The following is a 20,574-nucleotide window of genomic DNA, read 5'->3' on the forward strand; positions in this document are numbered from 1 at the left end:
CTAAAATATGGCTCTAGATTTTGGTGTTATAATTAATTTATGTAGTTTATTGTAAAAAATTCGGTCACAGTCCCTATGATCACTGTTACATTGGATTTATGGGTTTTATTTTGGTGATTTCGAAAAGGTTTTTTTTTTGTTTTGGCCATGTTTTTGTTTATTGTAGTACGGAGTTGACTGATGGCCTTAATCTTAGTTGTCTTGTGGTTGTTGTTATTTTGACTTGCATCCCACTGGGATTTTTGCGCACAGCGTTGGTGTACGGTGCTATTTCAGGAATATTTTGATATTTTTTTCCTGTATTTTTTGTTTGCACAGTCACATAATCACTTTAAGACGTTTTCTTGTTCATGTTTTTTGTTTGTTGCGGTTGCACCCGATTCAAGAGCCGAATGGCTCACAGGGCTATACCAAATAAATGAACTATGAACTTATTATTGGTACTTACAACACACACGGCGTCGCTAGGCAACCGAGCGCGAGGAAAGGGGGGGGGGTAGAGATGGTGTTTCTTCATTTGAGTTTAGAAAAAAGTTGATTTGCAACTTGCAGCAACAAAAACATCATCGTCAACATAATGACTCATTCCTATTGGATTCCAGTTATGGTGGTTGCTTTGGTGACGGTGGTTACTACGATGATTGCTGTGGTGATGGTGGTTTGCTGCTAGAGTGAATGTGGTTTCTATGCTGTGATTGCAACTATGTTGATGGTGATTGCTGTATTGTAGTTGCCATATTGGTGGCTGTGGTGATGGTGGTTGTTGCTAGACTGATTGTGGTTGCTACGCTATGGTTGCTGACAGTGATGGTGGTAACTACGGTGATTACTGTGGTGATGGTGGTTGCTGCTATGGCGATGGAAGTTGCTATAATCATGGCGGTCTCTATGGTGACCATCGCGGTGATGTTGGTTGCCGCGATTGCTACGGCGGTTGCCGTGGAGATGCACGCAGTGGTCCTGGCAGTGGGGCAGATCCAGGAGCTCTTGGGCGAAAGACTCCTGGGTGCGAGTCCAGGACAAGACGCGAGACTCTCCGCTGGAGAACTCCGCCTTGAGAGATTCACAGTTACGCGATCAGAGCTGCCTCAACGCATCCAGGGGGTCCTGAGAGAGACACGGAGACTCGGGGACTCGCACAGAGACGCACGCAAAGACTCGCAAATAAACTCACCTCATGATTCACAGACTCGCACAGAGACACGGAGACACACGGAGGCTTACACAGAGACTCACAGAGACTCAGCTTCACGAGCAGCGCTGCCATTCGCTCACAACTCGCCCACCCGCTCACCCACTCACCCTCACACTCACCCACCAGCCAGTTACCCATTCACCACCCAGCCATTCACCTACCCCTTCACCACCCACCCACTCAACCGCCCGCTCACCCACTCGCTCACCCAGCCGCTCATCCACTCGCTCACCCAGCCACTCACTACCTAACCGCTCACCCCCTAACCCACCCACCACTCATCCACCTACCCGCTCACCCACTCACCACTGGCTCACCAACTCGCTCGCCGATTTGCTCACCACTCACTCGTCCACCCATTCACTCGCTCACCCACGCTCTCAACCACTCACCCACTCACCATCCACCCATTCCTTCATTCAGTCACACACTCACCACCCACCCACTCACCAACCCATCCGCTCACCTACCCAACTGCTCACCCACCCACCCGCTCACCCACCCACCCGCTCACTCGCCCACTCACCCGCTCACTCACCCACCCTCTCACACACCTGCCATCTGCTTATCCACCCACCTGCTCACCCACCCGCTCACTCGCTCACTCACCCACCTACTCACACACTCACCATCTGCTTACCCACCCGCTCACCCACTCACTCACACTCTCACCCACCCGCCTGCCCACCCGCCCACCAACCATACCCGCTTACCAACCCAAGTGCTCAACCACCCACCTGCTCACTCACCCACCCACTCACACACCTGCCACCCGCTCAACCACCCATTCGCTCACCCACTCACTCACACACCCACCCAACCACTCACCACCCACCCACTCACCACCCACCTGCTCACCCACCCATCCATACACATTCACCCGCTCACTCACCCGCTCTTGGGAGGATAGACTTTTAGTTAGTAAAACATCTGTAAACAAATCAGGATTACTTGTTTTACAGATGATAAAATAGATCAGTAGACAGGGGCTGTATGCGTTTCTACGTTGTAATTTATATTCTGCACAAAGGCGACTCCACAGCAGCTGTGGCGAGGCAAGGCCGGCGATCACGAGAGCCAGATGACAGCAGATAACTCGAGAGAAGCACGCGTTATCGTCTAGCTGTGGGTGTGCTCAACTGCGCGTGTTTGTGGCTAAATGCGAGAATGTGGATCAGTGTGTTATTAAATTACGAGGCTGCAATAAGATCCTTGTATGTATGTCGACCTTCTGTTGCACCGTGCTTAGCCAACCGTGATAATCGGACATTACTCAATTGTATTTTACATCGAGCAATCAGCACCCCTACGTGCAGAGCAAAGCCGCTTGCAGGTGAAATGCTGAGTCGCCTTCTTATTGTGCAAAAAAAAAAGTTGCCACTGGGGGTGCCCTTTAGAAGTGCAAAGGGGATTGCATTCCTCGCAAACCACGTGGCCCAGCTTTGCCCTTGAGAGGCAGTCGCGCCATGCAGGCGTCCCAGTGTCAGCGCTGTCACCACCGTCACCACCATCACCATCGTCACCACCGTCACTATCATCACCACCCACACCATTGTTACCACCGTCACCACTTTCAGCATCGTTACCACCGTCACCAACATCACCACCCACACCATCGTTACCACCATCACCCTCCAGGTGTAGGATTCACGGCATTTAAAGGGACAGGGAGTCATCTTAGATGAAAAACCATACATAGGTGTGCAGCATGCATGCACCCACCCTCTCCAACTTATCTAGACCAACAGCTCAGAAAAACTGAATTTGTGACCAAGTTGTCGTTTAGACCGGCGGTCCCCAACCTTTTTGGCACCAGGGACCAGTTTCGTGGAAGAAATTTTTTTCACGGACTGGGGGGGGGGTCATCATTGGGCCTTTCCCCCTTTTCAAAGAAGCTCTCCAACGACGTTTCTTTTTTGCTCATTTTGGCGAGGGTTAGCTTGTGGGCTTTACACCAAAACTGTGACTGAGACAAGTGCACAGTGCGGGAGAGAGGCGCGGACGGAAGTGGTAAATACAATAATAGGCAGGCCACGCGCAGACTATAATAAGTTACGGATTCCGACTTCTCATAAGGAGCGTGCAACCTAGATCCCTGGCATGCGCAGTTGACAGTAGGGTTCGCGCTCCTATGAGAATCTAATGCCGCCGCTGATCTGACAGGAGGCGGATCTCAGACGGTAATGCAAGCGATGGGGAGCGGCTGTAAATACAGATGAAGCTTCGCTCGCTCGCCCACCGCTCGCCTCCTGCTGTGCGGCCCGGTTCCTAACAGGACACGGACCGGTACCGGTCCGCGGCCCGGGGGTTGGGGACCCCTGGTTTAGACCACAGACTCAAAGCGTTGAGAACACGTGGCCGTCCCAGCAACAGGCAGCAGTGAGACAAAGACAACTGTGGACCGGTTTCATCTAATTAGGACTCATTAGTGCAGGACGGTAATCGATAATTTCTCTTGTCATATGCCTCTGGCAGCCCCATATATGGAGATGACCTTTACACTATGGTGACCCCATACACAGTTGTCTAAAGGTAACAGTAATCAAATCTGTAAATGATGATAAAACCAATCACAACAAATATAAATTATGCAGGCTGGAAACAATAGATTTCACAATTGTATCAGTGAAAATAGTATACTTGTTTTTTTTACGGTAAAGTCACGTTTACACGTTCAGATACAAAAACACTCCGCATGTACCCTCCCCGAGCGAATCTAAGTAATTAAAATAAAACAAAAACAGCACCATGCATTACTTCTCTACTTTGTAGTCGCGAAAGTCTAGTGTGACAAGTCTTGATCAAATCGTGTTTATGCATATACACGTGCCTGAGTAAACATTTTAACGATGATAATCCTCTACAATTGAAAAAAACATCGCATTAAGAAGATCTGTGTGTGGGAATATTTACAAGGCCTAAAAGTTGCACAGCGCATACGACTTAGGGGTCTACAGCTGTACGCACTGCCGTGCAGTTGAAATCCTTTAAATTGTGAGAAAAAATCACACGCGGACCGAGTTATTTATGGTTGGCGCACTGCTTTATGAACCACATATGTATTAGACAGTCACCAACAGAAGTGGATATAACAGAGCTACCTCTAATTACAAATGTTATTTTCTTCTTGATTTCCCTGCATCTGCCCTCATTCCCCTCCACCAAATAAAAAATTATTCTGCACGAGTTATTTTCAATCTCCCCTTTAATTCTCACACTTTGCCTCTCCTCCAACTCCAATGGCTTCTCGTTCACTACCGCTGTCTTTTAAAATACCTGTCGCTGGTCTTTAAACCTCTCCATGGACTTGCCCTACATAATTTTGCCTCTTTCATCTCCTTCCATGTCCTCTCTCGTCCTCTTTGTTCCCAATCTTCTGTCTCTGTCCCTCCTCTTTGTGCCAAACCTCATTTATGGTCCATCTACTTAACCTTCTTCCATTCCTCCCATAAATCCCCACCTCTTCTCCATTGCCCATTCTCTACCTCTTCTCTCCCCTTAAGCCTCCACTCCTTCTCGTCCCTACTCTTCTCCGATCCCATTACTGTCTATGGCTGTCACTTATTCCTCAAACTTTGTACACCCCTGCCATCTAAATCATTCCATTCTGTCACCGTCTTGTGCTTGTTATGTCAAGAGAGAAGGCACTCTATAAATATACACCAAAGCCACCACCGCCACCACCGTCACCACCGCCACCAAGAAAAGGAACAGATTTATTTGTTGGGTCTGGAAGTGGCCAAAGTGCAAGTCGGCCATGAAAAAAATTTACATTTAAAATTACACCGCCACTAATTAAAACATTAAACACAAACACAAAGGTTGTCTGTATAATCTCAACGGACTCTTGAGGCAAGTGCTTTTATCGAGCAACTATGAAAGCTAGCATGGTACACAATGGGGAAGGTGGCCAGCACCATGCCTGGCCGCCTTTATCTCCCGAGTAGTGATGTTTACACACCGCACCAGGTACTCATTGGAGGCTGAGTCGATCTCGGGTTAGCCCAAAACCACTTTAGTTCATCGGTACTGGTGTTGCCAAGTTCATCGCGCAATACGCGAAACACTATACAATTACCGGATAATACGCATACCCACACAGGCGTATGCATGTGTGGGTGGGTTATTTATACAGCAGTATGCAGCATGGCAGTCAGTCGGCACCTTCCGCAATGCACGTTTGTTATTCATGAGGGTGCACATCCTGATGTATTCATTGGCTGATCACCCGAAGCCACCGTGTGAGCTGAGAGTTTCTCGATCTTACCGGGTACTCGATAGAGCTGAGAAATGCACTGCGGTCAATACTCAGTCATCATTTAGACGTAGAGACCCAGAGATGAAGAGAATCCCTAGCAGCCCGTACATATTAATGGATAGCAGTGATGGTCCCAGCTGCTGACTTGTACACCAGGGGTGAAGAATTGAGACAAGGCTGTGGTCCCAAGATAATTTCACTCCTTCCATTTGTTTTGTATTGAGTGGCATCCTGACGGGCACGACACGGTTCAGACGCGGCCACCAGCTCAAAAAACACGTACAGAACAAACCCTGCGCAGAGAAGCATGCAGAGACGCGTGCTCGAAATCACACCAAGACAGAGGAACGCGCAGATGAGAGAACATACACAGAGGTAAGATCCCTCCTCATGTTGACCATGATGAGAAGGAAAGAGCAACACGCAGATGAAAACGTTTCTGGAAGTGACGATGGCTGATGATCAAGAGTAACTTGGAGGGGAGGAGGTGGGAAGCTCATGCACAGGAGGCGCTGGGGCCGATTGTCACAGCGCAGGCGTCACGAGAAGTGACGTTGGTTTGGGGAGGCCTTCATCAAACAGTGGATTTACCACTGGCGATGATGCCCATAATGATGATGAATGCATGGGCAGTCCACTCACATTCGTGCATAATCAGGTGCACGTCCACTTCCCTAGTCACCCCTCCACTAATCTCACTCCCCGAGTCACCCCTCCACTCACCTCACCCCCATTCCCCGAGTCACTCTCACCTCGACTTCTCCACTCTATCGCCAGTCGCCCTGAAGAGGCCCAACTCCGGAGCCTCCCCCAGTGCCACGTTCACTCTCAGCACGAACATCGTGTGGTGCCACCCCCTCCTCTGCTGCATCCCTCCAACTCTTCCTCCGCCATTGCGAGAATCGGCTCCACGAAGGGTCCCACGCTGTCCCCGTCCCTCAATGGACTCGTGTCCTTTGTTGATGAAGGCCATTTAATAAAATAATGACAATTAATTATGCACACACACAGGTCACCAAAGTAGCCTCAATAGACATGTTAGGGCAAGTTGTGGAGCCTTGTGCTGTGGAACACACGAGGGGGTGGTATGTATTTTGTATGTTGAACTTCTTTTGCACGGTACGTAGCCAACCGTGCTAATCGGAGGTGCAGGGGAAGGGCAACAAAGAAAGCACAAAAAGTAGTTCTAAAGAAATTAGTTTTCAATCTAGATGTAAAAGTGCACAGCTCCAGTGGCTTCTAATATCAGAAGGAAGAGCGTTCGAGACGGCCGCAGAAGCGCTTCTGAAAGTGCGATGCAGCGACCGTCTTTGTTCGATGGTTCGCCAAAATCTGCTGTGGGGATGTGATGTGGCCAACACCATGCACGCGGCCACCTTTGTCTCTCCCAATTGCTGATGTTTATTATAGACACTGCACCAGGTACTCTTTAGAGGGTGAGTCGACCGAGGGAAGGTCGAGGACTGGGTCACACAGACACACACACAGAAAAAGATGCCCTATGTCAAATCCAGAGGCTTCTAAGAAAATGGAGGTGTAAGACGGACACAGCTATTACATGGATGAAGGTGTAATACAGATATTTGTGTTAAGGTGGTGCTGCTCACCTGAGAACAATAACAAAAATCCCAACACTCATTCATCTGTTTAATCTTTGATTGGAAAACGCTGGGCGAGACCTGCGACATTCGAGTGAGCTCACCTACTCGCTCACAAACACACAACACTCAACCCAGTCAATCAACATGTTACACACCCTAAATATGACCCGCCTTGTCCTGGGGAAGACCTGCAACATGCTACTGAGCTCACCTCTTCACTCACCTACTCACCCACTATTGCTATGTCATCCACACACACTCGCTTATCTTAACAGACCTCAATAATTGACATTTAGCTCCTGAAGATATTGCTACATGCAATAAAACGCGAGTGTGTGAGTGATTGAGTGATTGATTGAATGTGTAAGTGAGCGTCTGGTTGCGTGAATGAGTGAGCATGTGAGTGCGTGTGAGTGTGTAAGGTGAACGGTAGTGTATCGGCGAATGTGCTGTGCTACAAATCTGGTGATCCGAGTTCAAATCTCGCTCACCAGTCTTTGGGTCTCTGTGTAAGTTTTTACCTCTCTGTAAGTCTATGGGTCTCTGTGTAAGTCTATACCTCTCTGTAAGTCTATGCGTCTCTGTGAGTCTACGGTTCTGGTAAGTTTACTGGTCTCTGTGTGAGTCCATGGGTCTCAATGTGAGTTCATGGGTATCTGTTATCATCATCTGTGTTTGAATGAGTCGATGGCTCTGTGTGATTGACTCCAAGTCTCTCTGTTCGAGTGAGTTTATGGCTTTCTGTGCGAGTCTATGTCTGCGTGACTTTACCGAAATGACCAAAGAGTAATTCCTGCAGTCACGAAAGTGCCAAATCAAGTTTGAGTCTATATCTCTCTGTGTAAGTGAGTACAACATATCCTTGCTTAACGTGGGGGTTGCGTTGTCGAAAATTGCTGCTTAAAGCTATTTTACGTCAAGCAGAAAACTTTTCTAAAAGGAAAAACGGTAAAGGGGGAGGCTCCGTTTTAGCACAATGTAACTTTTATTATTATTTTTAATTGAGAGTACAGTACACTGTTTTCTATGTTTATTTTAAATGTGTTGTGTACATGTAGAAGATCTATCTTATAATCTTTATTTATACTGGAGGAATCTAAAAAGCCCTTTTTCACAGATTTCCAGTTGGGGTGATACAGAAAGTTACAAGAACAAACGATGCAAAAACACAATCGAAGTGAAAAGTATAGGAAAGGTTAGCAAATCACAAAAAAATAAAAATAAACTATTTTTATCTTACCTAGTAAAGCCCTCTAAGCTATTAGCTTCTATTTCAGAAGCGAACTGGCCACAAATGATAGATGAATGAAGTAGCTTATGACGTGGAAATTTATAGCAGCCAAATAATAATAAAAAAATGTGTTACATTCATTAATATACATACAAAGGACATGAAAGAGAGATATGATGAGTGAAAACTATAAGGGAGTGAGTGAGATGACACTACACACAGATGCTGGAACAAAGGCTGAGGAAGAGGATGACACGCCACGTAACACAGTGCGCACCGGTACAGCATCAGCTCCCAGCAATACAGAACAACGCTGCCAACACCCACACCACTCATAAGAGCAGTCCGTCATGTGCTACTCGAGTTATAGTGGGTGTGGTGTGCGCTAAGCGAAACACATTACATAAAAGACGAGGATGTACTGCATATAGTCCTCTACGTGAGTGAGTCTATGTCTCTCTGTGTGAGTCTGTGCGAGTGACTCTGTGGTTCTCTGTGTGGGTTAATCAATGGTTCTCTGTTTGAGTGAGTCTATGTGTCTCCATGTGAGTGAGTCTATGGCTCTGTGTCAGTGAGACGTTGGCTCTCTGTGTGAGTGCTCTCTCTGAGTGAGTCTATGGCTCTCTGTGGGAGTAAGTGGGTCTCTAAGGCCACCACCATCTTGCTCCCTGCCCAGTGCGTCCACCTGGTTGAGCTGCAGAAGTCTATTGTCCACCGCTCCAGACCGCACAGATATCCGACGTCCACCTACAGCACAAACACCGGCAGATTCTTAAACCTTGTGGTGGAAGTAAGGACACGGGAGGGGTAATAGTCAACCACCATTACCACCATTAATACCACCATTACAACCACCAAAATCACCGCTATCGTTAACACCACCATCAATATCACCACCTCCACCACAACGATCACAATCAAAATTACAATCACAATACTCTTTGGTTATTTCGGTAAAGTCATGTAGGTAGAAAAAATAATAGATCACGACGTTTCGATCGCAACACAAGCAACCATCATCAGGTGAAAAAATATAGCGAGAAAGCTGCTGAAACACGAAGTTATTTTGGCTTGAGATAAGCTCAGCCCAAGGGTAAGTGGGAAGGAGCTAGAGGTAGAATTTGCATGTAAATACAACACCACATCGTGGAAAAGGAAAGAGAGACACAGACACCGAGAGACATCCACACACAGAGAGAGGCACACACAAAGAGACACACGAGAGACGCATATAGAGAAAAACACACCGGCAGAGAGAGACACCCACACAGACAGATGCAGAGAGAGATAGACACAAAGGGAATTACATAATTGCCCATCAATTACTATGGTGTGACAATGCCAATTACCAATATCAAAGGGAACATCAATGAATGGTAAATGTGGGGTAATATCCCCAGAAGAGCATGTAGACTACATTAAAAAAAAAAATCAGGCAATATAATATCACATATGGGTTCAGTTTAAAGTTTACTTATGACAAATAATACTGAAATAATTGTGCTCCATAGATTATCTTAATGGCCAAGTTACATAACCATCACGGAATCACTTAAGCTGACCATTTTAAAAGACATTAATTGCAAGATGTTGAGCAAAGGAAATTGTTTGGAAGTTCATCTCACACTAAGTACATGTTACTATAAATCTAAATCTGCATAGTTCTCGATCAGCAAAGTCGCAAACATGTTTTACCACAAGCAAGGAGTTCGGTGTAAAGCTGTTAAGCAAATTAACCACTGCACACGGTTGTAAAGCTCTCTGCCTCAAAGACAGCACTCTACCAAGTGTCACGACGCAGCTGCACACGCCGCATGACAATAGGCGGAGTGAGTGAATCTAAGTAGACACTGACCCTGTCAAAGGGGATCCCATGTCTAGAGTATTTGTGGCTGGTGCTACACATTTCTATGTGATTAGCCATTTCGCTGATCTATCATTTGTGGACAGGTCGCTTCTGGAAAACAGCCACATAGCTCAGTGGGTCTCACCTGGTAAAATAAAAATAGTTTATAGAGTTCGTTCTGCCTCAACGCGTGTTTTCATAACGCCATTTGGATATAGCACGATGGATGTATTAGGGAACACGTTTTATAACACGGATGCTAAGTGGATATAACGCGATTGAGTCAACAGAACCACGTCGCGCGAGTAGGAATGTGCGGTTGTACGGCTGCCTGGGCACAGCGTCACACGAGGCATTGGGATGCTGCTGGATGCTTCCTGATGCTCCCCACGCGCCTCAGTCTTTGTTCAGCCGGCACACGCATCTCACGCTGTTATCACGGACTGTGCTTTACCCTGTATTAGTCATTGTAACGAGGGAGTTTACACAACGCGGTGTTATTCAGCAACGCAACTGCCGCGTTATAGAACACTGCAGTAAATATTGTCGCGGTGTGGAAGGAGCAATGAACGTCATCTTGTGGCATGGAAAGGCATCGCAGCCCTAGCGAGCAGCCAGAGACAAAGCCTGCACGCACGGCAAAGTTGTGATTGACCCGGGGACTATTAGCAAGTGACACGTATGGACTAATGGTTACTCTAAATGACGATGTTGACGATGGTTATAACGTGCTACAAATATGCAAAACGCACATCGCATTAGCTCTGACAAATAGCGGACTTTTTTAAAGTTATCGTTTACAATGGTTAATTTGTATATCATGCCAAGTGAGTAATTTGCGTGTGGACCCTGACAGCGGCACTCAATGTCCAACTCTTGCGAATGCTCTCAGGGGATCTTTACCGTGCGCTGCGTTCACTCACTCAGCCCCAATCTCCCTGTCGTGAACTCACCACTCACCCACTCACTCACCTCACCCTTCAACTCACTCACCCTCCTCACCTATTAATTCTCCTCATTAACTCACTCACCCTGCAATCCCCCCCCCTCCATCACCCGGCATTCACCGCCTGTCCGTGACCACCTCTCCCGTGCCTACAACCACAAACACCACCACCACCTCTCCCGTGCCTACAACCACAAACACCACCACCACCTCTCCCGTGCCTACAACCACAAACACCACCACCACCTCTCCCGTGCCTACAACCACAAACACCACCACCACCTCTCCCGTGCCTACAACCACAAACACCACCACCACCTCTCCCGTGCCTACAAACACAAACACCACCACCTCTCCCGTGCCTACAACCACAAACACCACCACCACCTCCTGCTGCTGCTGCTGTCGTGGTCTCCGCGTGGCGCCGCGGGTCCAGGGGGAGGCCTCGCGGCCCAAGAGCGGCGCCACGGCTCCCCCCCCTCCCGCTCCTGGCCCCTCCCCCTCGTCCCTCCTGGCCCCTCCCCCTCGTCCTTCCTGGCCCCTCCCCCTCGTCCCTCCTGGCCCCTCCCCCTCGTCAATCCTCCTCCCGTTCGCCACGTGGAGTGAACTCAGCCCCGCCCCCCCCGCCCCCACCGCCCCCCCCCCTGCGCGGCCCCGCTGCCCATTGCAAGAATGGCGGGAAGCGGTCGCGGGGCCTACCGCGCGCCGCCTCTCGCGTGATTGGCTCGCTTCGCGTCACGTGGGGAAGGCGGAAGAAGAGTATGGGGGAGGAGCTGCGCGGTAAGGGGCGGGGCCGTGGAGTCACGTGGTGGGCAATGATTGCCAATAAGTGGGCAGGGATGGCTGAACGTCACATCCGGTGATATAGGACACGCCCCTTCGTGACGTGCCTCACACTTCCTTCCGTCCCGCGTGCCGTCAACACGAGCTCAGCATGGCGCTGTTGACCGTTGGCGTTCCGCTGTTGGCCATGCTTGGGATGGAGATCTTCATTTATCTTCGTTTTAAGCTTTCCATCTCATACTTTTACCGCGAGACCACGACGCTGCAAACGGAGAGGATGGGCCTGCAGAATGTGGAGCTCTGTCAGAAGAACAAGACCATGGAAGTGGAGAAAGATGGTAAGCTACCATTTTCTTTGGTTCTTTCGGTAAAGTCACGTAGAATGAGAATAAAATAATAAATTGATGAAATAAAATAACACAATAATATTCTCACGACGTTTCGGCCACAATACAAGCGGCCTTCATCAGGTGAAGGGGACGAGACTGTCTGGAGGACAGCGCTGGAGTGAGAAAGCCACGCTGAGATCGCGATCTTTAAGCTGTGTGAGAAGAAACAAAGCGCCTTGACAAAGGAATTAACATAATTTAGCATTGAAATGGCTGAGTGATTAGCTTGTGACTGGTCACAGAAAAGGCTATGTTACAGTTAAAGCATACACATCCGCAAAGGCACCCCTTGACAAAGGAATTAGCATAGAATTTAGCATTGAAATAGCTGAGTGATTAGCTTGTAACTGGTCACAGAAATAGCTATGTTAAAGTCAGAGCATATACATTCACCGAGGCACCTAGTACAAATCAAACAAGAGAATGTAGCATTGAAATAACTAGGCGAATTTAGCATTGAAATAACTGAGTGATTAGCTTGTGACTGGTCACAGAAATGGCTATGTTGAAGTTAAGGCCTACACATCTGAGCTAATCACAGTAACTGGGTATACAATACAATATATAATGAATACTATATACTGAACCAATAAAAAATACAAAAATTTAAATTACCTCAATGTTTTCAATAAACTCTATATTCTCCAATCAGCTAAGCTACCAACAATAAGTCGTTATATATCACAATGCTATATGGCGAAAAATGGGTGGATTCTTACCCTCAACTTTAGCACCACGGATAGCTACGGGTCCCGTTCAGACGGACGAGTTCATCGATGGTCGGAACAGAGGAGGGGGAGAGAGACAGCTGCGAGGCGCTGTTATACTCCATGTTGTAAACCATACCATTAACCACGGTTAAGCTATCCGTGTTGCTAAAGTTGAGGGTAAGAATCCACCCATTTTTCGCCATATAGCATTGTGATATATAACGACTTATTGTTGGTAGCTTAGCTGATTGGAGAATATAGAGTTTATTGATAACATTGAGGTAATTTATATTTTAGTATTTTTTTTGGTTCATGATATAGTATTCATTATATATTGTATTGTATACCCAGTTACAGTGAATAGCTCAGATGTGTAGGCCTTAACTTCAACAGCCATTTCTGTGACCAGTCACAAGCTAATCACTCAGTTATTTCAATGCTAAATTCGCCTAGTTCAATGCTAAATTCTCCTGTTTGATTTGTACTAGGTGCCTCGGTGAATGTATATGCTCTGACTTTAACATAGCTATTTCTGTGACCAGTTACAAGCTAATCATTCAGCTATTTCAATGCTAAATTCTATGCTAATTCCTTTGTCAAGGAGTGCCTCTGCGGATGTGTATACTTTAACTTAGCTATTTCAATGCTAAATTCTATGCTAATTCCTTTGTCAAGGGGTGCCTTTGCGGATGTGTATGCTTTAACTTTAATATAGCCTTTTCTGTGACCAGTCACAAGCTAATCACTCAGCCATTTCAATGCTAAATTAAATGCTAATTCCTTTGTCAGGCGCTTTGTTTCTTCTCACACAGCTTAAAGGTCGTGATCTCAGCGTGGCTTTCTCACTCCAGCGCTGTCCTCCAGACAGTCTCGTCCCCTTCACCTGATGAAGGCCGCTTGTGTTGTGGCCGAAACGTCGTGAGAATATTATTGTGTTATTTTATTTTATCAATTTATTATTTTATTCTCATTCTACGTGACTTTACCGAAAGAACCAAAGAAGATGAATCCTTGCAGTCACGAAAACTTTAAATCGAAATTTAAGCTACCATTCTTAGATGTTCTGTTTGAGAGGAGACCTGATGGCTCATTGGGGCATTCTGTCTACAGGAAACCCACCCACACAGATTCCTACTTGAAACCTGATTCCCACCACCACCCAGCCCAAAAGAATTCTCTCATCAAAACTTCATACCATAGGGCTCATTGCATTTCGGACCAACACCACCTGACCAGTGAATTAAAACATGTGCACCTGGCCCTCAAAAGGAATGGTTACTCTGACCGTACCATCTGCCAAGCTGTTTCTCCCTCCATACAGAAACAACCACTTGATACTCCGGCCAAAACCATCACACTACCATATATAGCAGGCGTTACTAAAAAGATTTCAAAAATTCTAAACAAACACAAGATCCAGGTCCGGTTCAATACAGTACGCAAAATTCGTGATCTGATCCCATCCGTGAAGGATGGCATTCCTGACTTACAGTACCCCGGGGTTTACAAATTGAGTTGTACCTGCGGTGATTGCTATATCGGGGAGACAAAGCGACATGTCTCTGACCGAATTCGCGAGCACAAATCAGATTTGAAACACAGCAAAACGAATTCTTTGCTGATCACTGTTACAACCATGTGGGTGATCACGATATAATTTTATCCGATACCAAGGTTCTTTGCAAACCCACGGGTTTTTATCAGAGATTTGTTCACGAGGCAATTCAGATCTACAAACACAGACACAATTTCAACCGAGAAGTTGGTTTCAAATTAAGCAACCATTGGAAAGATGTTCTAAATCGAACTAAACATAAACTAATTTCTGTGGTACAGTATATTTTTCAAGTAGTGGTACCCCAAACTTTCGCAGCTCTCAGCTCCCCCCCCCTCCCGCTCCTGGCCCCTCCCCCTCGTCCCTCCTGGCCCCTCCCCCTCATCCCTCCTGGCCCCTCCCCCTCGTCCCTCCTCCCGACTCGCGACGTGGAGTGAACTCGCCCCCGCCCCCCGCGCCCCACCCTGAGCGGCCCCGCCGCCCATTGCAAGAATGGCGGGAAGCGGACGCGGGGCCGACCGCGCGCCGCCTCTCGCGTGATTGGCTCGCGTCACGTGGGGAAGGCGGAAGAAGAGTATGGGGGAGGAGCTGTGTGGTTAGGGGCAGGGCCGTGGAGTCACGTGGTGGGCAATGATTGACAATAAGTGGGCAGAGATGGCTGTTACGTCATAGTGTACGTCACATCCGGTAATGACGTCACGATAAATAACACGCCCCTTCGTGGCGTGTCTCACACTTGCTTCTGTCCCGCGTGCCGTCAACTCGAACTGAGCATGGTGCTGCTGATCGTTGGCGTTCTGGTCTTGGCCATGCTTGGGATGGGGATCTTCATATATCTTCTTTTTACGCTTTCCATTTCAGACTTTGACCATGAGACCACGACGCTGTCTACGGAGAGGATGGGCCTGCAGAATGTGGAGCTCTGTCAGAAGAGCAAGATGCTCCGTCTGGAGCTACAGCATCAGCTGGAGGAGTTCATGGAGAACCGAGAGACTCTCCAGAGAGAGATCAGGAGCCTGGTTCAACAGCTTAAAGAGCGCCAGTTGGAGCTGGAGCCCACGAGAGTGCCTTGCAGGGAGAGCAAGTCTCTGCATGCGGATTTTCTCCGAGACTGCAATGCAGCACAGCGGCAAATGTCGCTGCGCTGTGAAAACGAAGATCTCCGGAGGTCGCTGCACGCCCACCTGAGGAAGTTGAACTTCCTGAATCCGCAGAGAGGGCAGGAACAGTTTAGGCTGCGCGGGAAGCTGGTGCGTCACGAGGACATGTGGCATGGGGAAAAGAGGCTGCAAGAAGAGAACCTGCATCTCCGTAGCCAGCTGAAAGAGCTAATATGGACCGTGTCTCAAATGTACAATGATGCCACCACCACCGACGCCACTTCCACCGCCGCTGCCACAGCTTCCACCACCGCAACCGTTTCCACCACCACTTCTGCCACCACCACCAAGCCCAAGAAGATGAAGAGATTTAGCCATTGGTTCCGAAAATTGCTGAAGCGCAAGTCGGCCATTTAAAAATATTGGGGAAATTGTGAAAATGACACCACCCTAATTAAAACATTACTCAGAAAGACAAACATACCCCATAGAACATCAACAAAGTCATATATAAGACAAAATATCGTACATTTGCATGCAACACTCTAATAAATACTGTATTGTGAGCAAAACATAAAGTTACTTAAATGGAAAAAAAATCTGTTATTGTCACTTACCTTTAGTCCGGATGCCGGTCTGCTTGTCGGGAGGGGGCGTAATGAGTCCCTGCACACACGGGGGCGGTGGGAGGGGGGTGAACGTCCATACACACACACAACAGCGACAATCATCCGCTGTATAGCCTTACCAGAATGTTGGGGCAAGCGCCTATGAAGCTCTGAATGGCACACGGGGTGAATGGCCAGCACCCTGCCCGGCTGCCTCTCTTTATCTCTCCATACACGAGACTCACAGGCGTGCATGCGTCCGTGCACACACGCACAACAACAACGCAACAACCGTCGTTCACCCCTAAGTGGCGGTGACATCACCACAGCACTTGTGCCATGCTCGGTGCATTTTGAGGCCACGTGAAGTGTCGAAGGCTGGCTGGCAGGAGGTCATGTAATAGACGCAGGTGCCATGGATTGACTTAGGAAGATGATGGGCAGATGCAACAGCCGTGCTCCCCACTGTGCCAACTTTATTTGTGTCAGTTGTTTGGCGCTCTGCTCGTTGTTTTGAGCCTCGCTCCTCTGCCCTATGCTGTTGCTGGAGGGCAACTGCCTCCACTTCCCCAGCAGCACCTTTCATGAACCTCCTCCACAGAAGCCGATCATGACACTGCTGATACCAGTCATCAATAAGTCCAATCAGCTCCACATCCTTCTGCACCACATCAGTCCATCTCTTCTCTATTCTGTACCACGCCCATTTAGCACCATCTATCCAGCCAAATTGAAGCTGCTTGGGGATGCCGTGACTGCATACGGACTGCATGACACAACGCAGCCTCGCTTGCTGGAGGAGCCCACAGATGGGCATTTGTCCAGATATTCTAGGAATCTGTGAGCTTACAAAGTCCAGTCTGGTTAAACCCTGAATAGATCGTGGGCAAGCTAACCTTAATGTTCCTTTCGAGAGAGATAAAGGAGAGTATAACTGTGGCCGAGAAGACATGGAGATTTTTATGGAGTGACATGCCAGGTAGCTTCCACACTGTGTTGAGCAGCTGATGAAAATATAATGCTGCTCGAATTATTTTAAATGAGACCTCGGCTCCCAAAACGGAGTTGATCATCAGCACACTGCCCACTCCACTCTCTCCTCAGGTGCCCCAAATACATGAGGAATTGAGGAAGGGAGCATTTTTATGATGTCAAATACCCAGGGAGGTGATTTGTTTTCGTGGGGCTGATGGTAACGGCCCATATTTTAGTAGCATGCTTCATGTTTAGCTGTAGTGTCTCCAACTTCTCCTCAGAGTGGGCAGTAATCACCAGATCATCCGCATTCATAATATGGTTTAACAATAGAGAGCCATACCATGACCGGCTCAGGCATCGATCAGCCTCCCATTATATCTATACCAGATAAATTCTACTGGTACATCCATGGAAATCGTCTCAAACAACGTAGTCAAAGAAAATGTTCAGTCGTGTAGGGGCCAGAGGACATCCATGTCGCACATTACTCACACATTCTATCATCCCTTAGCTCCATTACGTCGATTTCCCATGAAACAGCAGTTGTCTTTATATTGTTTATATATGCTTTATCGAAAGAAGAAAATAGTATATTTGCTTTAATTACTGTAACTCTGTGTTTTATTTAGCTTTGGTAATTTGGGTGATCCAGGTCTCTCTTGCAAATGAGACTCATCATGGTCGCTTTAGTTCTCGCCTTGCTCAACTCAATAAACTGGTACTCACTCACTCCATTATGAACTCACCCACTTCCTTAAATCTATGACTCACGTAAATACTCCCTCTCTCTCCTCATGAGTCATATATTTACCTGATCACACAATCACCCGATCATTCACTGTGTCAACCTCACTCACGCACTTTTTCATGCTCTCAAGAATGACCCACCCATTCTATCACTACATTAATCACCATCCCCTTCCCTCATTGACCCACTGGTAAAATTAAAATACTCGACAGCAACAACACGTGAGATTGTACTCAGGCTTACACTCACATGTGTAAAGAAGCTCCTTTGCAGGTTCCATTTGATAGATGATTTATTTCAAGATAACGTATTTACAATGCAAGAGTACGACTCACACGAACCTTCCCCCGTACAGTAACCTGTACCTGTTTCAACCCATCTCCACTGCCCCCACTATAAACTTTGCCATCCAAGAGAAGTGAAGTAGAAGACAATAGAGTCTGCTGAGAGAATCTACCGGGGAAAACTGCTGGAAGTTACCAGGGCGTGGCCGTGCGGGTATATAAGGGGGAGCGTGGCCCACAAATGGGGTGATGCCTTGGGGACTGAAGAACAACTGCAGGTGGACGACATCGGGGCCGACTGTTGGAAATCAACATGGTGGAAACCATCAAGAAAGACTGTTCGAGATTAATCTACTCTATTAGAAACCACCGGGACTGCAGATAGTCATAGCCTTGTGCAACGTATGAGTCGTACTCTCACCTTGTAAATATGTTATCGTCGGGAATAAATAATCTAGAAAATTAAACCTGCGAAGGAGCTTCTTTGCACAAGTAAGAATGCAGGACATGCTTTATCAGCAGGCTGTTGTTTTTGTCTACAACAGACCTATGCACACGATCTTGAAAATGGCATTTGATTAGGATTGTCACCTTCAACCCATTCTGAAATCGTCCAACTACCAAAACCCTTGTCTGCATTATACCTAAAACTTGACCAACGTGGCAATGTTATTTTCTCATTTTATTGACAGTAAACAAAAAACATGGCATAGTTTTTAATTTCCCTGTTAACTTGTACATACGAGTGGAACGGTGGCACAATGGTTTGTGCATTGCACTATGAATCAGGCCACTTGAGTTTGATTCTCGGTTATAGTTAACATCAAACAAACTGGCCATGAGCCTTTTCGTTATCAACCCACGTTGAGAAGCATGATGGCGTATGGTGAAACAATCTCCATGACTGATCCAGTATGGGAAGACTTCACCCATGACAATGGTTATACATTTATTATTGTTTTTGTTGTATATTACCACCAAAGGAGTAACTTCATACCTGTTAGCCAGCCTATATATACTCATAGATAAACTTTCGCCTAAACACCACCATTGGGATGAAGCTGACTTGGTATCTTCCATACTCTTTGGTTCTTTCGGTAAAGTCACGTAGGTATAAAATAAAATAAATCACGACGTTTCGGGTGCAACACAAGCGTCCGTCATGAGATGGCAAAGCATGATCTGCTGTTGAGGCAGAATGTTTAAAAGAGTTTGAAATGGGTGTAGCCAAAGGGCCATAAATAAGTGGGCGGGGCCAGTGATGTTAATGTGAGAAATTAGCATGTAAATGTAAGAACGGAGAGCGGCCTCCTCGTAGAGGGCATCAAAGTGGCTATGTTAATGTGAGAGATTAGCATGTTAAAGTAATATCGAAGAGTGGTGGAATCCAAAGGCATGAGAGTGCAATCCAAAGGACATGTGAGCATGAGAGATCTAAGAGAGAGGCATAGAGAGAGACACAAAGAGTCGGAAATAACAGCTGATATAGGCAGGTAGGATGGAAATATCAGAATCATAAAGAAGGTACACCACTCTGTGCTATCGCCTCCACCAAAGAGTATGAATCCCTGCATTCATGAAAGCTTTAATTTAAGATTATTCTAGCAGACTTTACCGTCTTGTACCTCGAACCTTCCCTCGTACGGTACCATGCACCTGTTTCCACCCATCTCCACTGACACCACTATAACTTTTGCCATGTACAGTACCCTACATCACCCTCTTCTGCCCATAAAATATCTGTCCCGGCTAAAACTCTAATTTAACAGGTCCCTGCAGGGTGGGCTGGTAGGAACATTGGACTTTTGCGCAATTTTATTTTTACACCCCAATAGCACGAGATTTCACTTCGTTAAAGTATTGAAAGGGGACGGACGGACGGACGCATTAATCTATTGCAAGCTGGTACACTCATCTATTGCAGGCTGGTACACTCAGTTTACAACTTCGTTCCTACCAGTAATAGGGAACTCTATGTGGACATCAATGGGATCGCACACGGGATTCAATGATGTGGGCATGGAGTACAAAACATTTAACCTCTGGGTTAATGCTTAACATAGCCGCTTGAATCAAGGGGGGGAAGACATTACAACCCAACTTGACCATTCAGTATCATCACCAAACTCTTACGTGGGCTGCCCTATTGAAGGTGTACATTCTTAGGCAAACAATACGCAACATCATTAGCCCTACATTTACAACAAGCCATCAATATGTACTGTAGGTGTGGTCGAGCAGCACATTCGACCCGGTGACACTCCTTCTCGGCACCTCTCGAAATTAGTCCGTCGGCCTCCCTCATCGTGGCCATCTTCATTCCGGTCGATCCTGAGAGGAGA

The 20,574-nt window shown here is 47.1% G+C and overlaps 1 protein-coding gene and 1 long non-coding RNA gene across 2 annotated transcripts in view; both read left to right on the top strand.

Moving 5' to 3' along the window:
• The window catches only part of LOC142908446 (uncharacterized), a 313,842-nt gene that overhangs the window by 149,687 nt on the left and 143,581 nt on the right, over positions 1-20,574 (top strand). The gene's annotated exons all lie outside the window — the stretch shown is intronic.
• LOC142908443 (uncharacterized) lies at positions 11,960-18,699 on the top strand. The gene is made up of 2 exons (XM_076059150.1): positions 11,960-12,198; positions 15,376-18,699. Exons 1-2 carry the CDS (start codon positions 12,012-12,014, stop codon positions 16,029-16,031), a joined length of 843 nt encoding a protein of 280 aa, XP_075915265.1. The 5' UTR covers positions 11,960-12,011; the 3' UTR covers positions 16,032-18,699.

This window comes from Petromyzon marinus (genome assembly GCF_048934315.1).
Source record: "Petromyzon marinus isolate PM22_M1 ecotype Great Lakes invasive population chromosome 84 unlocalized genomic scaffold, UKy_Petmar_22M1.pri1.0 chr84_unloc.3, whole genome shotgun sequence".
NCBI lineage: Eukaryota > Metazoa > Chordata > Hyperoartia > Petromyzontiformes > Petromyzontidae > Petromyzon > Petromyzon marinus.